General features: G+C 39.9%; 3 protein-coding genes across 7 annotated transcripts; 1 reads left to right on the top strand and 2 right to left on the bottom strand.

Annotated features, from left to right (window-relative positions):
- Window positions 1-929: 929 nt before the first annotated feature.
- On the bottom strand, window positions 930-6619 carry LOC140772977 (disease resistance protein SUMM2-like). Its single transcript, XM_073115258.1, has 2 exons — window positions 6582-6619; window positions 930-3879 (listed from the first exon to the last, which is right to left on the bottom strand). The coding sequence occupies exon 2, from the start codon at window positions 3872-3874 to the stop codon at window positions 1124-1126; it is 2751 nt and encodes a 916-aa protein (XP_072971359.1). The 5' UTR covers window positions 3875-3879; window positions 6582-6619; the 3' UTR covers window positions 930-1123.
- A 553-nt stretch (window positions 6620-7172) lies between these two features.
- Window positions 7173-12076, bottom strand: LOC140774538 (uncharacterized). Of its 3 annotated transcripts, XM_073117570.1 has the most exons (6): window positions 11921-12030; window positions 11677-11806; window positions 9715-10122; window positions 8460-8959; window positions 8271-8337; window positions 7173-7949 (listed from the first exon to the last, which is right to left on the bottom strand). In XM_073117570.1, exons 3-6 carry the CDS (start codon window positions 10103-10105, stop codon window positions 7441-7443), a joined length of 1467 nt encoding a protein of 488 aa, XP_072973671.1. In that variant the 5' UTR covers window positions 10106-10122; window positions 11677-11806; window positions 11921-12030; the 3' UTR covers window positions 7173-7440. The 3 variants fall into 3 exon arrangements, with proteins under 3 accessions (XP_072973671.1, XP_072973670.1, XP_072973668.1); XM_073117569.1 differs by lacking the exon at window positions 11677-11806 and having other exon boundaries at window positions 11921-12076; XM_073117567.1 differs by lacking the exons at window positions 11677-11806; window positions 11921-12030 and adding an exon at window positions 10227-11658.
- A 563-nt stretch (window positions 12077-12639) lies between these two features.
- Window positions 12640-17799, top strand: LOC140773159 (ARF guanine-nucleotide exchange factor GNOM-like). 3 transcript variants are annotated; one of them, XM_073115573.1, is made up of 2 exons: window positions 12640-13811; window positions 13879-17799. In XM_073115573.1, exons 1-2 carry the CDS (start codon window positions 13044-13046, stop codon window positions 17479-17481), a joined length of 4371 nt encoding a protein of 1456 aa, XP_072971674.1. In that variant the 5' UTR covers window positions 12640-13043; the 3' UTR covers window positions 17482-17799. The 3 variants fall into 3 exon arrangements, with proteins under 3 accessions (XP_072971674.1, XP_072971676.1, XP_072971675.1); XM_073115575.1 differs by having other exon boundaries at window positions 12641-13811; window positions 13897-17799; XM_073115574.1 differs by having other exon boundaries at window positions 12641-13811; window positions 13885-17799.
- Window positions 17800-18296: the final 497 nt, after the last annotated feature.

The following is an 18296-nucleotide window of genomic DNA, read 5'->3' as shown; positions in this document are numbered from 1 at the left end:
CAAGCTGCTGAGGAGAACTCCTATTGGAGATAATCCAGTGAGAACAAGAGACAAAGAAGAACATTAGATCTGCACCATTACCTCGAATGTCTTTCTTGCTTTATTTGATGTCAATGATCATCGGTTGACTTCATTCTAGGTGCAACAAACACCATAGAAGATATTGAGAGGCAAATTGGTCCAACTGAGGAATAAAAGTCTTTCCTTTATCTTTCCTTTTTTTCAAGTATTACGAGAATCTTTGTGTACAGGCGTTTTTTTTTTCCGTAAATCCTGAATAAGAAATAGCCCACTTGAGAAAATTAAACGTATAGACAGATGATTGCTGGATACCAAGAGGAAACTGCTGGAGAAGAGAGCTCGAAAATGTCAATAGAGATAACGATCATTAAAGATGACATCTTCTTTACCTAAGCTACATCTAATTATATAGTAAGAGATAATCATAGACATCACAATGATTTATAAGAGCATCATAGATTAAGATATATATCCTAGAGTACTTTCCAATGGTTGGCCATGATAATGTGTGGTATAATAAATCAGCATCATTTTTTTAAATATGAAGATCTGTATAGTCTAATTAGCATCTTCTTCGAAAGAGAGAAGAAATTAATAGCAACGCCCTTTGCCTAAAAAAATGCACTTATATGCAGAGGGAATTGGTACAAATAGGATTAGTTAAAAGTTCCATAATGCTATACACGTTTCTACTGGTGCCTTGATTGTTGAATCTTTTGCTCGTCTGATTGCTTGAGCCTAAAATTTTGGAGAGTTAGAAGATTAGTGGACGCTCTTAACCAAAGAAAATCAATTAAAAAAGAAGGTAGGTGCACGCTAACATATATCCCTAAATCTGTATATTAGCTTTGTCGCACCTTTAACCTGTAAACTTCACTAATTAGACAACTAAAAGGAACGCAAGAAACTTCACTGAAAACCATTTCTTCTAAAGAATATCTCTCTTGCTCACAAGCACACTAATACACACGGCAAACAACATCGGACTCAATCACACTGGATTCCCACAAAGCAAAAGAAAAAACTGAAAAGAAGTTGTTAGCAATGGGGAAAGATGACAGAGAAACAGACAGTACTGCACTTTGTCGCCTGGATGACATGATCAAATGCTCCGCCGTTGTCGAAAGTAATCGGAAAAGAATCGCTTAGTATCCTCATCATCCCACTCCAAATTTTCCAGCCATTTGCTCTCGCCTCCAATGCACTTGAGCTTGTTGTTCTTCTTCATCATCATCTGAGAGTGGAATGGGAGCTTTGTAAGCAGAGGACATCGCAATACCACGATGGACTCCAGAGAAGGAAAATGAAGTGGCTGGTGACATATGCTTCGTAGCTCTGGTAGGCCGTCCAAGCACAGCTCTCTGAGTCTGGGGAAGGGAGGAAACCTATCGCGTCCTTCAAAGTTTTCTTGACCAATCAGCTCTTTCATGCGACGGCACCGTACTACATGCAATTTCTTGAGAAAGGGCAGTCTAAAAGCCCAAGTAATCTCCTCCAACTTGTCACATTCTTCAATCACCAACATGCGCAGATCCTGGAAGGCGCACTTGTTCAGCTGCCAATGAACATGTCTCAAATCCGCAAGGCTGCACAGAAGGAGCTTCTTCAGTCTGCTATATTCCTCAGTCACCAGCATATCCAATCTGGGGCAGGAATATACCTCCAATTCTTGGATTTGTGCACGGCTCAGCTCGCCGAGTATGAGTACAGTCAGATCTTCAATATCACATAGTCGGATGCGCCGCATATATGCCCATTTTATATGCGATATTAGACTAAGAGTTTTTGTTGATTTAACAGCCATCGAGATGGCCGTTTGACGTGTCAACGACTTGAACGGGGCGGGCAAGCTTATCTCTATATACGGTGACACGTCTAGCACTTGGAGATTGTGCGAGTACCTTGACACCTTGATGATGGATTCTTCGTCTAGATTCTCAATACCACGCAGAAGCAGGTACTTCAATGTCATCATTTGTTCAGGTTCCCAAGGCAGTGACGAGATCCGTGTGTAAGAGAGGTTAAGATATTTGAGATTCACCAAAGCCTCGATGTCCGTTGGCAGCTCCTCTATGGCGGTATAAGACAAATCCAAGTACGTGAGTCGGCTCATCTTTTGGAAACAACCGTGTTGTATACTTATCAAAGAAATGCTTCCTTTGAGACTTAATGTTGAGAGATTCGACGCATCTACATTCGGCTCGGGGAGAGACACTATTCTAGTATTCATCAGAGCAACTCGAACTACGGATTCCCAGTTCTCCACGATCTCGAATGGTTCTCTCGCCCCACTGGCTCCTTTTGAGTAGAACTCCATCGACCCTCTGGGTTCTTCTTCTGGGGCAGGCACTATCCATTTGTTCATGCTTTCTCCGCGATCTGTTGCGATCCACAGCGCCAAATCCCATATCATGCTGTGTAATTTTACATACTCATCTTCATCCGTAGGGTCTGCCTCCAATAAGCATGCATTCTTCAGGTTTCGGATGACATCAAGCCCAATGTCGTAAGGCCAACTGATGTCACCGGACTTGTTTATTAAACCAAGACCCATCCAGCATACAATGAGACTATCTATTGGGATATACTGACCGCGGGGCCACAAGCAGCAAGACAAGAAACACTCCTGAACCACGTCACGCCGCAAATCGTTGTAGCTGAACTGCAGGGTATGAAAGATCTGGTCTTCCATATCTGGGAGCACATCAAGGTGTGAGTTCTTTAATGATTGGACTGCGGCTTCCCACTCTTGGAAAGTCTTCTTACCCAACATAGCCTTCCCAATGACAATGAGAGCTAGAGGTAAGCCACCACATTGGTGAACCACTTCCATGGCTAGGCTTTCGATTCTGTGATCAGAGTCTATGATGTCTGCAGGAACGATCTCTCTGAACAGACTCATTGCCTCGTCTGGCTCCAAGCATTCCATTTTGATCGTCCTATGGGGTTTCATCTTGGCACAAACACTCTGAGACCTCGTGGTGAAGATCACCGTGTGCTTGTGGTTAGCTCCTGCAGCAACAGTGCTCCTCGTGTCGGACATTGGAATTCCAGTCAGAGTAAGATCTATTGCTTCAAATAATCCATCTATGAGCACCAAGAAATTTTTGTTTTGTAGAAATTTGTGTATTGCGGTGGCATTTGAGTTGACATCTTTATGTTTTTCGAGGTCTAATTTAGAAAGTATTTGAAGTTGAAGTTTGTGCAGCATGTCAACCTCTGAAGCTTCAATCCAGATAACGTGACCAAAGCCCAAGTTTCCTTCACCTAGCAACGAATTATTGATTAGCTTCAGAAGAGTGGACTTCCCAACCCCACCCATACCACATATCCCAACAATCCCAATATTGTCATCGCTCAGGTAGCCACGAACCATCTCAATATGAGACTCAATAGAGCTCGCCTTCATCAACAATGATGGCATACATAATTCTAGGATGGATTCCGGAGGCAAATGCATCAAGACAGCAGCAAAAGCTTCCCGTTCCATTTTCAACTCCACCACCCCCGCAAGCAACTTGGTTGCTTTCCTGCTGATTTTGTAGCTCGACCAACAATTCAACGAGCAATCTCTGATAAGACGACAGCCCCTCTGCTCATAAATATTCGCAACTTTACTCACCTTGGCATCAACATCTGCTACCTTCTGCAGCCAATGTTTCGCTTCATCTGTCGGCCTTTCTCTTTTCCTCTCGCCATCTCGTATCATATTTTCTATGTCCCTTCTCCTAGCGTTCAAATCCTCCATAGCGCTTCTCATTTTATCCACATTGTCTTTGCCGTTAAAAAGGTAACTGATCTGCTGTCCTATAGAAGACAGTAAGGGATCTAGGATTGAGCTTTCCCAGCTCATTCTCTCTAATCTCTAGAAATAAGTTGAAAGTTAGTAACAAGAAAATTACGGACATAAAATTAAATTTAACTAATCTCATAGTTCAGCAAGAGAAATCGGAAGCAACCATAACTTAACCAGATCAGATTGACCTGGAAAGAACAAGGCAGAGAAAAATTAAAAAAAAACCCATGAAAAAATATTGCCACTCTCAAAATATACAAAGAGGCTCGTCTCTTCCAAAGTGTTTTAGGTACTTCTATATTGACCAACCAAAGTGGTGTTGCTATTTGGATCCAAAGACTTACGTCGATTGGTAAAACAGAGATAGAAAGGAATGTACATGAGACTTAAAAGAAGCCTTTATTAAAACTTTGCTTTTGTAACACCTAAGAAGAAAAGCACAAAGAAGGGTGAAGTCGTGTCATGCTCCTAAGCCCATGCGGGCTACGAGCTGGGGCGGCCCGAGATCGACCCTAGACTGGTTGGGCTGGGCTGGCTCAAGCCCATGCATTTGGGTTTAGTGTCTTTTTAGCTCATTTTATTCTGATTCGAGTTATTATGCTTGTATTATTAAATCGTGTGAGTTTATAACACAATTGTAGTGGAACCTCGTTACCAAAGAAACTAGCGGTTTCTGACAGTTGGATTATGTTCCCTTCGTATTCCTAGTTATTAGTGCATACGCTAGAATTTCTTATATATAATATTATATTGCCACACATAATATAATAATTGGTATAATTATATTTGCTATTATGAGTTTGTATCACTATTAGTATACTCATGTATGATAACACAATGTTTATACCATGATAATAATGTTCGTCGTCGTTGTACTTGTTGATTGTTACATTGGTGTTATGCTTATTGCTTACGTAATAATATGACACTCACACAGTGTACTATTGAAAGAAGTGTGATATTTATATCTTGATTATACCTAACACCTTTCTAACTAGAGTAATTGATAAAAAAAATTATGTATATATTTTTTCTATTATATAGTAGGATCTAGACCGAAAGTCTCAATTTGTGAATCTTAGATAATCAGGCACGTTGTTTATTGAGCTTTGACGGGCAAATATATGATTGATAGATGATTGTCAAAACTTTTACTGTATTAAAGATGATGGTATGTATATTGCCGGCTCTTCCAACCTCTACATGAGTCTCACAAGTGAGCAACTTCTCCCGAGGGTACCGTGGAAGTTAAGGGACGTTTAAGTTTTATAATTTGGCTTTATTTAGTTTGATTACAAATATGATTTAACTAGTAATTCCATAAAGTAACTTAAATTACTTATAATTTTTTTTATTTTTATATAGCAATGCAAATACAAATACGATTAGCTTATTAAATGGTTTAAATGAGTCATAAACAAGTCATTGACTAACATGATTTATTAAAATTTATATAAATTACTCAAATTATAAATAAGTAATATTTTTCATATTAAAAATGGGCTATGTAGGTGATAAATGTGCTATTCTAGGCATAATAAGATGGTTGGCGGATTGAGTCATAAACACGAGCATTATATATTTAATAATCAAGTTAGGCATGTCAAATCAACTTGTTTATGATATGAATTTGATTATATTAAACTTAAACCCGTTTAAAATGTTCAAGTACGTGTCAATTTATCGAGACCGGTCAAAATTGTTTCCCTTATCCACCACCCATTGCTGGATGAAGTACAATGCCTTTGTATTCATCGTCCTACTTATATTAAATATATCCTTCTTCGCATTTGTGAGTTAGATCTTGTCTTCAATCTCCATGTGGCCTACTTCTACTGTACACTAATAGATCTCGCTAGAGTAGTCATGATCTTGAATTTTAAATATCATAATTCTTGCTATCACATATTGGAAGAGTGGATTGTGTGACACCTTAGTATCACCTACAATGAAAGCCATACTTCCTTTTCTATTCAAAATTGAAGAACGCCCACTTGTAAACCTAAGCTCTGATATCATTTTTGTTGACAATTGGATTGAAAGATCTAGAAATACATGAATTAGCATAAGGGATAGATAGGAATGCACAAGAGACTAGAGAGAAGCCTTTAGAAGACCTTGTCTTTAGATGATTTGGCTACATATGACTTTGACTTACAAATGTGACAAGTTTTGCTTTTATAGGCCCTCTAACAAGTAAAACCACTACATAAATTAGCTTGACAATTACTCATCATTTTTTTCTTTTCTTTATAACAAAGAAACGTTTTAAGTTTTTTCTTTCATCCGTATGTTTCGCGTGCACTTAAATAGATAATAGATAAGTTTGCATGAGAAAAGAAGTGGATTGATTAACACCCAGATTCCACATATATAATCACACCGTCTGAATTTAGAAAAACTCTAGGCGAACTATAAACTCCAAGCTTAATAAAGCACGAAAGATCTCACAAAACACCACATCTATTCAGACACGTTTAAGAACCTTATCAACAAGAAGAGAAGAAGAAAACCAAGAAGATATTACCCCTTTTTTAACTTTTCCTCCTCTTGTTTTATTAGTGGGTAGAACGAAAACGAAGAATGATCATGTTGTTACTCATTTTACTACTTGCAACCAGTTCAGTTCCTTGTTTTTACTGATCATTTTCCTCACAGCTAGATGAATGAATGAATGAATGACAAATTCCGATGTAGAAAGGATACTTGGAAGTATAAATTCCACAAATATGAGGTAGAAAAAGGTGGGGGAAAACGTACGTACCAGAGTCGGAACAGAGGAGAGAAGCCCAAGCTCCTGAGATAGAGAGCACTTAAAACTGCTTTAAGTTTGGATGACAATGGAATGGGAGTGCAAGACTCAGGAGAAGAGTTCAACGCCGTGATTGCTTGGCCGCCTTGATTTACTTGATTAAATAATCATTCGTTGACTTACTACTAGATGGCGGAGATTAGAGATAAGTTGATCCAACGGGAGTGTTTAGATAAATCTTCGTGTGTATATGCTGTTTATAGAGTTCTTAGAAAACTCCTCGGTATGAAATTTTAGCGCTTGAGAAAATGACTCAAACTTTAAAATAGTTGACAAACGCGTCAGTTGACCAACTCATATCTGTAAAGCTAAAATTGTAGGGTATAAATAGAAGTCTTTGTAACATGTTTAATAATGTGTGATGTACAGCAGCCAAGAAATAACAGTGGGAGATCAACTTCAGCATTAACTGTGGGAGATAAGGTTCTTTAGGTTCATACAAATTGTTTTTTTGATCATATATAAGTAATTAGATCATGGATGGGTGACACAGTAATTGAAAAACTAAACACGAATATGATCTATTTAATAATCAATGCTAGATAGAGGGTGGCTAAGTAGCCGAAGGTAAGATTCTGTCTGAAAAGTACAGGGAAAATTAAGCATGTTCAGAAAGGGGCGATGACTTCATCAACAATCAAATTGGACAATACAAACTGATAACTGCAATGTTTTCCAACCTTGGAACAATGTTCAAGATCTCCTCCTGATCTATTACATTCAACAGTCCTCTTTCCTCAGTTGCAGGAAAACTATATATATAGAAGAGTACAACATAAATTGGTATTGTTTCAATTCGCCACGATGCAATTTAATCATCAATAACCAGCCCAAAGTGTTCTCTCAGGATACTTCCGGGAGTTTGTCCGAATCCGTTGGCAATTCTCAACATAACCCTAAACTTTTCTTCCTCTTGCTTTATTTGATCCACCCTCCTCAGTACACTGGAAAGAAGGGCATCTACATTATCACCATGGCCTGAAGACATAGGATCTACAAGATCGGATCTTTCTGAATCAAGCTGCTGGTATAAACTAAGAAGGAAAGCTTTATGAGAGTACAGTTTTTGCTCTGCAGTACTATACTCCGATTCTTGCGATCTCTTCAATTCTCGAAGGACTTTATCTACTTCATCTTCAAGTTTCATAGATAAATTTCTGTGATCTGATTTTATACATGTCGGGTAATGAGTTCTGTCATCAGTCATTTCATATTTCTGTGCAGCTTCAACATTGTTTGCATAATTCATTGTTCTTTTAATTTCTCCAGTATACTGAGCCCCCATAATTGCCGTCTCACTTTCAGGAGGGCTCACATATCCTGTATTAGAAAAATTAATACAACAAGAGCAATAAAACAAAATTCTCAATAATCAGAACACTACTACAATCACTTGATATATGCATGCAATATGCTATGGCCAGTCTCAACAGATGAGATAACAATGCTGGCCTCACAGGCATATTTCTATGTTCACAGAAGAGAAAAAAAGGAACTAACTATCCTTTATTCATGTAATTACACTGACAGATTGGACTAAGTTCGTTGGCGGGGCATGCCAGTGGCATATTGTATATGGGCCTTTTCACAGGCAACATCATAGTAGTTCCATAAATTTGGAAGTAGTTTGTAAACACTGACCTGCAGTGCGTAGTAAGGTGTCACCTTCCACTTTCCAGATTTCATCAAGCTGAGTTCCCAATTGAAGCTGGATTAAATTTTCACACGGTCATGCTGTTGGTTGAGAAACCATAAAATGAGAAAAGTACATCTACGGGGATAAAATCTCATCTCATTAGGAAATGAGGTTATTTAACCTCCGTGTAGTACCTTTGTGATGATAGATTCAATTTGATTCTTCAACATCTTTGATTTCATCTGCTCTGAGCCACGCAAGATGGAGACACCAACGTTCAGAATTTTCTCAATTTCATCTCTTGACTCAAGAGATTCACAAACACCTAAAAGCTTGGTTACGTGCTGCATAAGGTCAGTTATATTATCACAACGTCTACAGTAATATTCCACATCCAAGCCAATGTTTCCTCCAACAGTCCCAGCCATGTAAGAACGAAGAGCACATTCAATGTGTGCAACATGCCCACAAATATGATTCTTATCAAGCATAGCCTCACATCTAATAAAACTGTAACCTCCATAAGCCCAATCAATATTTTTGCTGCACAGAATGCAACAACATTCACGACAAAACCCCGCTTCAGTACAGCATATATCGCAATCCATGGCTGCCAATGCCTTGATTTTCGATTCCTTTTGAAGGCTGCACATTTTATTTTGAGCCTTACAATCTCCAAGACCAACCAGTGGTCCTGCAAAATGCGTGATCAGAGACAGATATCAGCATTCCTATAATAAATGATGCTCATAATCGTATACTTATGAGCTTCAAATTTGTACTTACTAAAGTTCAAGATTGAGGGGAAAAAGTTGAGTTTTCGAAAATGATGCTCATAATCGTATACTGATGAGCTTCAAATTTGTACTTACTAAAGTTCAAGCTTGAGGGGAAAAAAGTTGTGTTTTTGAAAAAGATGGTAACTCTAGCGAGATGAAGGAACTTGGCTTCCAATTGGAAATAGATAAAACTCTTGTTTCATGCAAGAAGATTGTAAAGCAGTCTGTGGAACAGGCGAAAGCTAAAGAAACCTTAGTGAGATAGAGTCACTCTCCAATAAGTACTTTTCTATTGATACAAAAGAAAACCAATTCAAAGCATGGGATTACATCAAAATAATAAATAACAGAAAAGATATTCAAACAACACATATCTTAATAGAGATTTGCGGTGGAAGTGCGGAACAAAAAGGCATGCAACAAACAACTCTAACAAAGAAAATTCTTTTAGTGAAAAAGAAAAAACTCTTACTGGCACTGAAAATAAAACCTGAGATACAAAATGAGTCCAGGTTATTAAGTAGCAACATGAATTTTAAAACACTGATATGTACCTAGAAGAAAAGAGTGATTAATCTAAAACCACTGTAAAAGTTAAGGTAAAGCATAGATGTTTAACTTGCCAGAAACAGAAGAAGATAGGATAGGAATGAACATTTCAAGAAAATACCATTTCTTAGGGTTCCTCCGGTGCAAGGAATCCTCCAGATAAAAGAGGAGAAAAAGACATTCACATCCATGTCGGGGAATTCTTTCTGTAGATAATCTTCAACTGATGCCCTGCTCCTAAATTTTATCTTGCTACCAGTAACTTTAGGACAATGGGAGGGGGGATAAAGGTACCTATCAAGCCAGTGGCCATATATAGATCTTCTATTTCCTACCTTCCACCTCCATATATCTCCAGGACATGGCCAACCTTCGGGAGCATAAGGCAGACCTTCACCAGATGAACCACCAGAGACAGGTTCTGCGATCAGGCATTTTTCCCTTAAAGAGGGTGAGTGATGACCTTTTTCATCTGATGACACAATTTCTACGGATGTGTCTCCTTCGGCCATTGACAATAGCCAGTGTTCTGTAAACAAGACAGTTTAGACTTTACATTCTGATACAAAGAAAGTGGATTTATTATCAATTATCAACAGAATTTATGTGTCCATGGTTGTGGAAAGAACTGACCTATGTTAAGTTCCTTTCTCAAACAAAACTGAACCATCAAATATTTGGGTATTGAGGAACAACAGAAGGCCATCCATAACATGAATAATTGGAAAAGAACAAAAATGCATATCTTTTCGCCAGGAAGATACAGATCTAAAAATACTAAAGTAAGCCAAGCATACTTAATGTTAAACATGCAGCTATGCAGGAACTCAAATGCACAATAAAACTAAACTATGCACAATAAATCCAATCTTTGACTGCATCAGATATATAATCTGATAACAAATTAAAATATAAGGAGATTGAGAAAAACTTCATAGAAAATCAATAGACAAATGAAATATGCATGAAGACTAAGCAATAAACATCAGCACCTGAAGTTGATTAATGTAACCACAGATATACATAAATCCACGAGACCACGGTCCTGTAGCATATTAGTAATACAAGGACCCTTTCCAATTTGGTGTAGCCTCAAGAACTCTAAATGTAACTTACCCCTTCCAAGCTCTTAATCTTTTCAAATGGACTCAGTACCAAATATAAAATGATTCAGGAAAGTAAACAGTTTTCTCACCTATCTCTTTATGTCAACAATTAACTGAATTCTATGCGCATCATACAAAATGCATCTCCAGGTAGAGGAAGGTAGCGATAAAAAATAGTGAGGTAGGCACATATAAAACCTACCTTAGAATGAGTTCAAAAGTTGCCATAGAGTTGGATGAATCTAACTGAAGAAAGCACATGACAAGGTTAAATTTTTATACAGGCATTCTTCTGAAAGGGAAAGTTTAAGACAATAAAAGTACTTCATACGATTACAGGGGGATTCCAATTGCAACAGAAGTGGTGCTTAATATGCTTATTTGTCGTCACAAGATAGAAATCTCAAGTTGTCAGTGTTGGTCCAAAGCTAACCAGTCTCTTATCTGGTGTTGGTGGTCCTAAATCTATCTGATCCTTAATGGACCGATGACACTGTTAGTTCTCCTACTTCTATAAATGGCATAAAACCTTAGAATGTAAAATGAACATCCTAAATTAGTTTGCTAAACTTGTGAGAAAAGATTAAATGAGAATGAACTCAAAAACATACAACTGACCAAGAAATGAAGATTAAGAGTGCCACACTATAGCTAAAACCGAAATCTCATTCACAAACAATATTCATAAGTCTAAACACAATATATGAAAAAAGAACTGCTGAACAATGCACAAATTTTAATGGAAATAAAGGACTGCGCAGCCAAGGTGAACTAACTCAATACAATCACAAAACTTCACCTATAAAAAAGGGAACCCATGAATAACCAACACGCTGAAAGGTGCGGCTGTTTATGGTATCCGATTGTAAACAACTGAATCGAGAGGTATAGTATATAAATATTGCAACTTTAACAAACATGGTATAGAACTAACTCGATAGAGTCATCTCTCTTTATCTGAACGCCAAAAATCTTACCTTACACTTACTATTTGATCAAACTAACCCAAAATATAAGGGCCTCTCTATTAAAATCGACCAAGATAGCAAGATTTCCAGTCAAAGATCAAAACCCAAAACCCCAAATCGTAATTCCTACCAACAAATCCTGAGAAGAATAATCATAGACGAAATAAGCGACATTCTTTCAGGCAGCCTTGACTTCTCCAAAGATTTAAAAAAACAGAAAAGGGAAGGAAAAGGAGAAAAAAGAATGGTTTACCGCAGGCCGAACTGAGTAGAGGAATCGCTAATCAAGGGAAGGCCAAGGGATTTTGTGAATCCGGGAGCGTTGGGAGCCTCGAGGCTTTTAGCTCTGGGATCCAAAACCCAAGGTCTTAATAATAAATGGGTCCCCAACGGTTGGCTTACTAGAGTCAGACTAACCTTTGTCCGATAGTCGGATAAGGAGATGAATAATCGAAGTCATTAACCTGACAACGGGTCTTAGACGGATCTACTCCGGATAAGTTATCGCCTTATCGGGCTATCGTATTATAGGCAAGCAATTAACACCAAATTAGAAAGAGTGTTAAATTGTAGCCCTAATCTCTTCATTTATTCTAGCCCAAGAATCTAGTGGATTTGGCCTTCTCGTTTAGACCAATCGGATCAAGCTACTTCCGGGTAGATTCAGGATAATATTAAGCTCAAATCGTACCATTCTTTTGACATATTTGGGCTACCAATCTATCTCGAACCAAATTACATATGAGGAGCCAGACATGATCTTGATCATGAATGACCCTCATTCCTGAATATCTAAGATATCAGACTTATGTACCAATGAAGTCTACTCATAGATTACTAATTCAACGCATTTAGCAGTTTTTGACGACGAAGAAAAGAAAAACAACAAAAAGTGTGACTTCCCGGTAGTGTGTATATGTAATATAGTGATCTAGAAGGGTCTGTCTGCAAAAGAACCAAATCGGAGCTAAAAAAATAGGTACTTGGCAGAAATCAACCCCCCATATCGAGATTCGAAGGAAGGAAGGAAGGAAGTGAAGTTCTCGAGCCACCTTCCCAGATCTCCAATGGCGTCTCCTCTTCCCCCTTCTCGATACCAGGTGCCCCTTTCTCCAATCCGCCTTTTAGTCTTGTAAGCATCGCCCGCTTCTTCTTTGAGTTTTCAGATCTACCATCCCAATTGGCAAAGATCCTTAATTTCCAATCTCTCTTCCAACCCCATCTAGCAAAAGATCACATCTTTCTCACTAAATCAGAGTAGCCCAGATACTCAAATGGCCTCTTAGGCCTCGATACGCCTTTGGGCATCCAGGATTCGCCCCTACTGGCTCTGCCCAATCCAAGGAATTCGATATCTTTCTCTACTTTTCGCCACCATGGGAGAGGTAGAAACCCAAAATTCGATCGGAAGCCCCATAAAGGCGGTGTCTTCTGAGGTCCCCAGGGTGGCGATGGCTTGTGTGGTCAGCGCTGAGGTGGCTGCGGTGCTCACCGTAATGCGTCGGAACGTGCGGTGGGCCGGCGGCGCCATCGGCGCCATAGGCGTCCGCTACGGCGCTGGAGATGATGATGACCACGTCGATCACACTCTTATACGCTCCCTCAAGTCTCTCCGGCGTCAGGTGTTCTTGTGGGATCCACGGCGATGGCACGCCGTTGACCCCATCTTGTATCTCCAGCCCTTCCTCGATTTGATCCGATCTGATGAGACTGGCGCGCCGATCACCGGTGCGGCACTCTCCTCGGTCCATAAGATCCTTGCAGTTGATGTGCTTGATCTCGGGACGGTGAATGTGGCAGCCGCGATGCACGCAGTGGTTGATGCAGTTACCAGCTGTCGTTTCGAGGTCACTGATCCTGCATCGGAGGAGGCTGTGCTGATGAAGATCCTCCATGTGCTGCTTGCCTGCATAAGGAGCCGTGCAGCTGCGGTGCTCAGCAATCGGCATGTGTGCACAATCGTGAACACCTGCTTCCGTGTTGTCCAGCAGGCTGGGACAAAGGGTGAGCTCCTGCAGCGCATCTCGAGGCACACGATGCAGGAGCTGATTCGATGTATCTTCTCACGATTGCCTGATATGGCAGATAGTACCATTGAGGAACCTTCATTAGCTAATGGAGTTGTGAACTCTGGATCTCAAGAGGTACTTTAAAAAAAAAGGAGGTTTTGATTTTTGTATTTTGTAAATTCAAAATTATATTTATGTTCAGATGAAGACTGTTTTGCAGGTCAGTGGGATTGACAAGGATCAAGGTTATGAGGTTAAGAATTTGGAGAATGGAGATGGTGATTATGTAACTTTGACGAGCTCTGGAGATGAGATGGGTATGCATGATATGAAGGACATGATGGAGCCATATGGGACTCCCTGCATGGTGGAGATTTTTCAATTTCTTTGTTCCCTTTTGAATATCGCAGATGACATTGAGATGAACCCAAGAATGAGCCAAGTAGCCTTCGATGAAGATGTGCCTCTTTTTGCTTTGGGATTGATCAATTTGGCTATTGAATTGGGGGGTTCCTCAATATGTAGACATCCTAAACTTCTGGCTTTGGTACAAGATGAGCTATTCTTCAATCTTATGCAGTTTGGTCTGTCAATGAGCCCCTTGATTTTGTCGATGGTATGTAGTATCGTTTTGAATCTTTATTATCATCTGCGCAAGGAGTTAAAGCTTCAGCTTGAGGCTTTCTTCTCTTGTGTGATCCTAAGACTGGCTCAGAGCAGACATGGAGCCAGCTACCAGCAGCAAGAGGTTGCTATGGAGGTTCTCGTGGATTTTTGCAGGCAGAAAAATTTTATGGCAGAGATGTTTGCTAACATGGATTGTGACATAACATGCACTAATGTTTTTGAAGACCTCATTAGTCTTCTGTCAAAAAGTGCATTCCCGGTAAACAGTCCGTTATCTTATTTGCATGTTCTTGCACTGGATGGCTTGGTTGCTGTAATTCAGGGGATTGCTGAAAGAATAGAAAGTGGACCTCAATACCCAGAGCAAACACTGACGGAAATCAAGGAATATTCTGACTTCTGGTTAGCAAAGTGCGAGAGTTATTCTGATCCTGATAAATGGGTTAGTTTTGTTCGCCATAGGAAGTATCTAAAGAAAAGATTAATGGCTGGTGCTGACCACTTTAACAGGGATACAAAGAAGGGATTGGAGTTCCTACAAGGTATTCACCTCTTGCCTGAAAAGCTTGATCCCCATAGTGTTGCCTTGTTTTTACGGTACACATCTGGATTGGATAAGAATCTCATTGGGGACTTCTTGGGCAACCATGATGAGTTTTGCATTCAAGTGCTTCATGAATTTGCCGGGACTTTTGATTTTAAGGACATGAATTTGGATACTGCTCTTAGGCTCTTTTTGGAGACCTTCCGACTTCCTGGTGAGTCACAGAAAATACAGAGGGTTCTTGAGGCTTTTTCTGAGAGATATTATGAGCAATCACCACAAATACTTGTTAATAAGGATGCTGCTCTTCTGTTGTCATACTCGCTCATTATGCTCAACACAGACCGACACAATGCACAGGTGAAGAAGAAGATGACTGAAGAGGATTTTATCCGGAACAATCGCCACATCAATGGTGGGAATGATCTCCCGAGGGAGTTCTTATCAGAGCTCTATTACTCTATATGCAGGTATGAAATAAGAACAATTCCTGAGCAGGGAGCAGGATTTCCCGAGATGTCCTTCAGCCGTTGGGTCGACTTAATAGCAAAGTCAAGGAACACGTCACCATATATTGTTTGTGATTCCCGCCCTTTTCTTGATCATGATATGTTTGCAGTCATGGCTGGCCCTAGTGTTGCTGCCATTTCTGTGGTGTTTGATTATGCTGAAAATGAAGATGTTCTTCTAACATGCATCGATGGTTTCTTGGCTGTTGCAAAAGTAGCTGCATGCCATCATATTGAAGATGTATTGGATGATCTTGTCGTGGCCCTTTGCAAATTTACCACACTTCTGAACACTTCTTTAATTGATGAACCTGTTACAGCATTTGGGGAGGACATGAGAGCTAGGATGGCAACTGAAGCAATTTTCACTATAGCAAATACATATGGCGACTATATTCGGAATGGCTGGAGGAACATAGTGGATTGCATATTAAGACTGCAGAAGATTGGTCTTCTTCCTGCTCGTATTACCAGTGATGCAACTGATGATCTGGACTCTTCAGATTCTTTGAGTAAGCCTGCCCCTTCATTACTTTCCACATCTCATATTCCATCAGTTGGGACTTCTAAAAGATCTTATGGGCTGATGGGAAGGTTCAGCCAGTTATTGTATCTAGATGCTGAGGAATCAAGATCACAGCCAACTGAAGAGCAGCTAGCAGCTCAGCAGAGAGCTCTTCAGACCATACAGAAGTGTCAGATAGGCAGTATATTCACAGAAAGCAAATTCTTACAGGCTGAGTCGTTGGTGCATCTTGCGAAGGCCCTCATTCAGGCAGCAGGCCGGCCTCAGAAAATCACCAGCTCGCTCGATGACGAAGACACAGCAGTATTCTGCTTGGAGCTGCTTATTGCTGTAACATTAAACAACCGAGACAGGATTGTGCTTCTCTGGCAGGGTGTCTATGAGCACATAGCCCACATAGTTCAGTCCACTGTGATGCCTTGCAATCTGGTGGAAAAGGCTGTTTTTGGCTTATTGCGCATTTGCCAGAGGCTACTACCTTATAAGGAGAACCTGGTAGATGATCTACTAAAGTCTCTACAGTTAATATTGAAGCTCGATGCCCGTGTTGCAGATGCTTATTGTGAAAACATCACACAGGAGGTCACGCGTCTGGTTAAGGCAAATGCGACCCATATTAAATCCCAGATGGGTTGGCGAACCATCACATCCTTACTCTCCATCACTGCTCGTCACCCAGATGCTTCTGAAGTTGGTTTTGAGGCACTGGTGTTTATCATGACTGAAGGGGCACATCTTTCACCAGCAAACTTTGTTCTTTGCATTGAGGCCTCAAGGCAGTTTGCAGAATCTCGTCTTGGCTCAACAGATAGATCCATCCATGCTTTAGATCTGATGTCAGAATCGGTCACTTGCCTTGCTCGCTGGTCACGTGAAGTTAAGGAAGTAGTTGCAGATGCTGAAAGGATATCGGAAGGAATTAGAGAGATGTGGCTTAGGCTGGTGCAAGCACTGAGAAAGGTATGCACAGATCAGAGAGAGGAAGTGAGAAATCACGCATTGTTATCACTACAGAGATGCCTAGTAGGAGTTGAAGGGCTTTTCCTTTCAGCTTCTACATGGTTGCAGTCTTTCGATATTGTTTTTCAGTTGCTCGATGACTTGCTGGAAATTTCTCAAAGTCATTCACCAAAGGATTATCGAAATATGGAGATCTCTCTTTTCCATGCTGTGAAGTTACTCTGCAAGGTCTTCTTGCAGTCATTGCAAGATCTATCAGGATTGAGCACCTTCTCCAAGCTGTGGCTGGGGGTTCTTAGTCATATGGAGAAGTACATGAAGGCTAAAGTTAGAAGTAGAAGAATGGAGAAGATACAAGAGACAATTCCAGAGCTCCTCAAGAATATGCTGCTTGTGATGAAGGCAAGTGGAATCCTTGCTAAGACAAGCACGACGGATGGGGATAGTTTATGGGAACTGACATGGCTTCATGTTAACAATATTGTCCCCTCCCTGCAATTGGAAGTTTTTCCAGTTCAGGAGTCGGAGAAGGAGGTACATGATAAGCAAAAGGAATCAGGTGGCTCAATACAATTTGAAGGCAAAGGTTCTGAGCAGTTGGTTGGAGGAGCTGAAGGAGGTAGTCAAGCTGCAGTTTGAGCTGAAGTTACTGTCTTGGAGCTGTGTACTATTGTGAGATGAGCCCCTCCACCATAAAGCAGGGCTCGCAGAGACTGGCTGCTGAAGGTTAGAATAGCAAAGCGATGGTGGATCGATGAGTTGCCCACAGATATATTGTGCTCTTTTAATGTCTGTTACTTATTTTCACAATCAGCAGCTTTATTTTTATTGGCTTCATTTCTTTGTCCTGTAGAAGTGATATTATAGGTAGTGCAGCTACAGCAATTTTTTCAGAAACATTCTTTTCCGAGGTCCAACTTGTCACATGTTTCTATACTATGAGTGTTTGTGCATTCATGTATTCGTTTAGCAACTGGTAAAATATATAGAAATGCTCACTTATTTTTCCACTTTCATTCTTTATGGCTTGTATAACATATGACACTGGCTAAGGTATAAAATTCTGGAACTGAGGTTGCCTTTCCTGCACTCTAGTAGAAATCCTATTATCAGTAGCTGAAATATTCATTTCAACAAACATAGAAGAGGGAATATGTGTGAGGTAAAACCTGCATTTTGGTACATTTCATGCCTTAGCTTATACTTTTACGGATTTATGGGATCACTGAATCAAAGTCCAAGTTGGGAAACAGATGAACAGATTAACCATTCAAGCTATTGAGTTTGAATGGTAGCCATAATGCATCATGGTTTCTTTCGTTATTTGTAGCTATCTTGTGCGTATGTTCTACTTATTCTCTGAATGTTAAAAATTTAGGAGAAGTCCTGCTTGAATTGTTTTATTCGTTCTTTATATTTATCAGTAGATAATGAATAAAATAATATGGCATAGA

The sequence above is a fragment of the Typha angustifolia genome, chromosome 13, assembly GCF_048772165.1.
Source record: "Typha angustifolia cultivar Huaian chromosome 13, ASM4877216v1, whole genome shotgun sequence".
Classification (NCBI taxonomy): domain Eukaryota; kingdom Viridiplantae; phylum Streptophyta; class Magnoliopsida; order Poales; family Typhaceae; genus Typha; species Typha angustifolia.
Note: the sequence above shows the minus strand (reverse complement) of the source record. Positions and strands in the feature narration are given on the sequence as shown.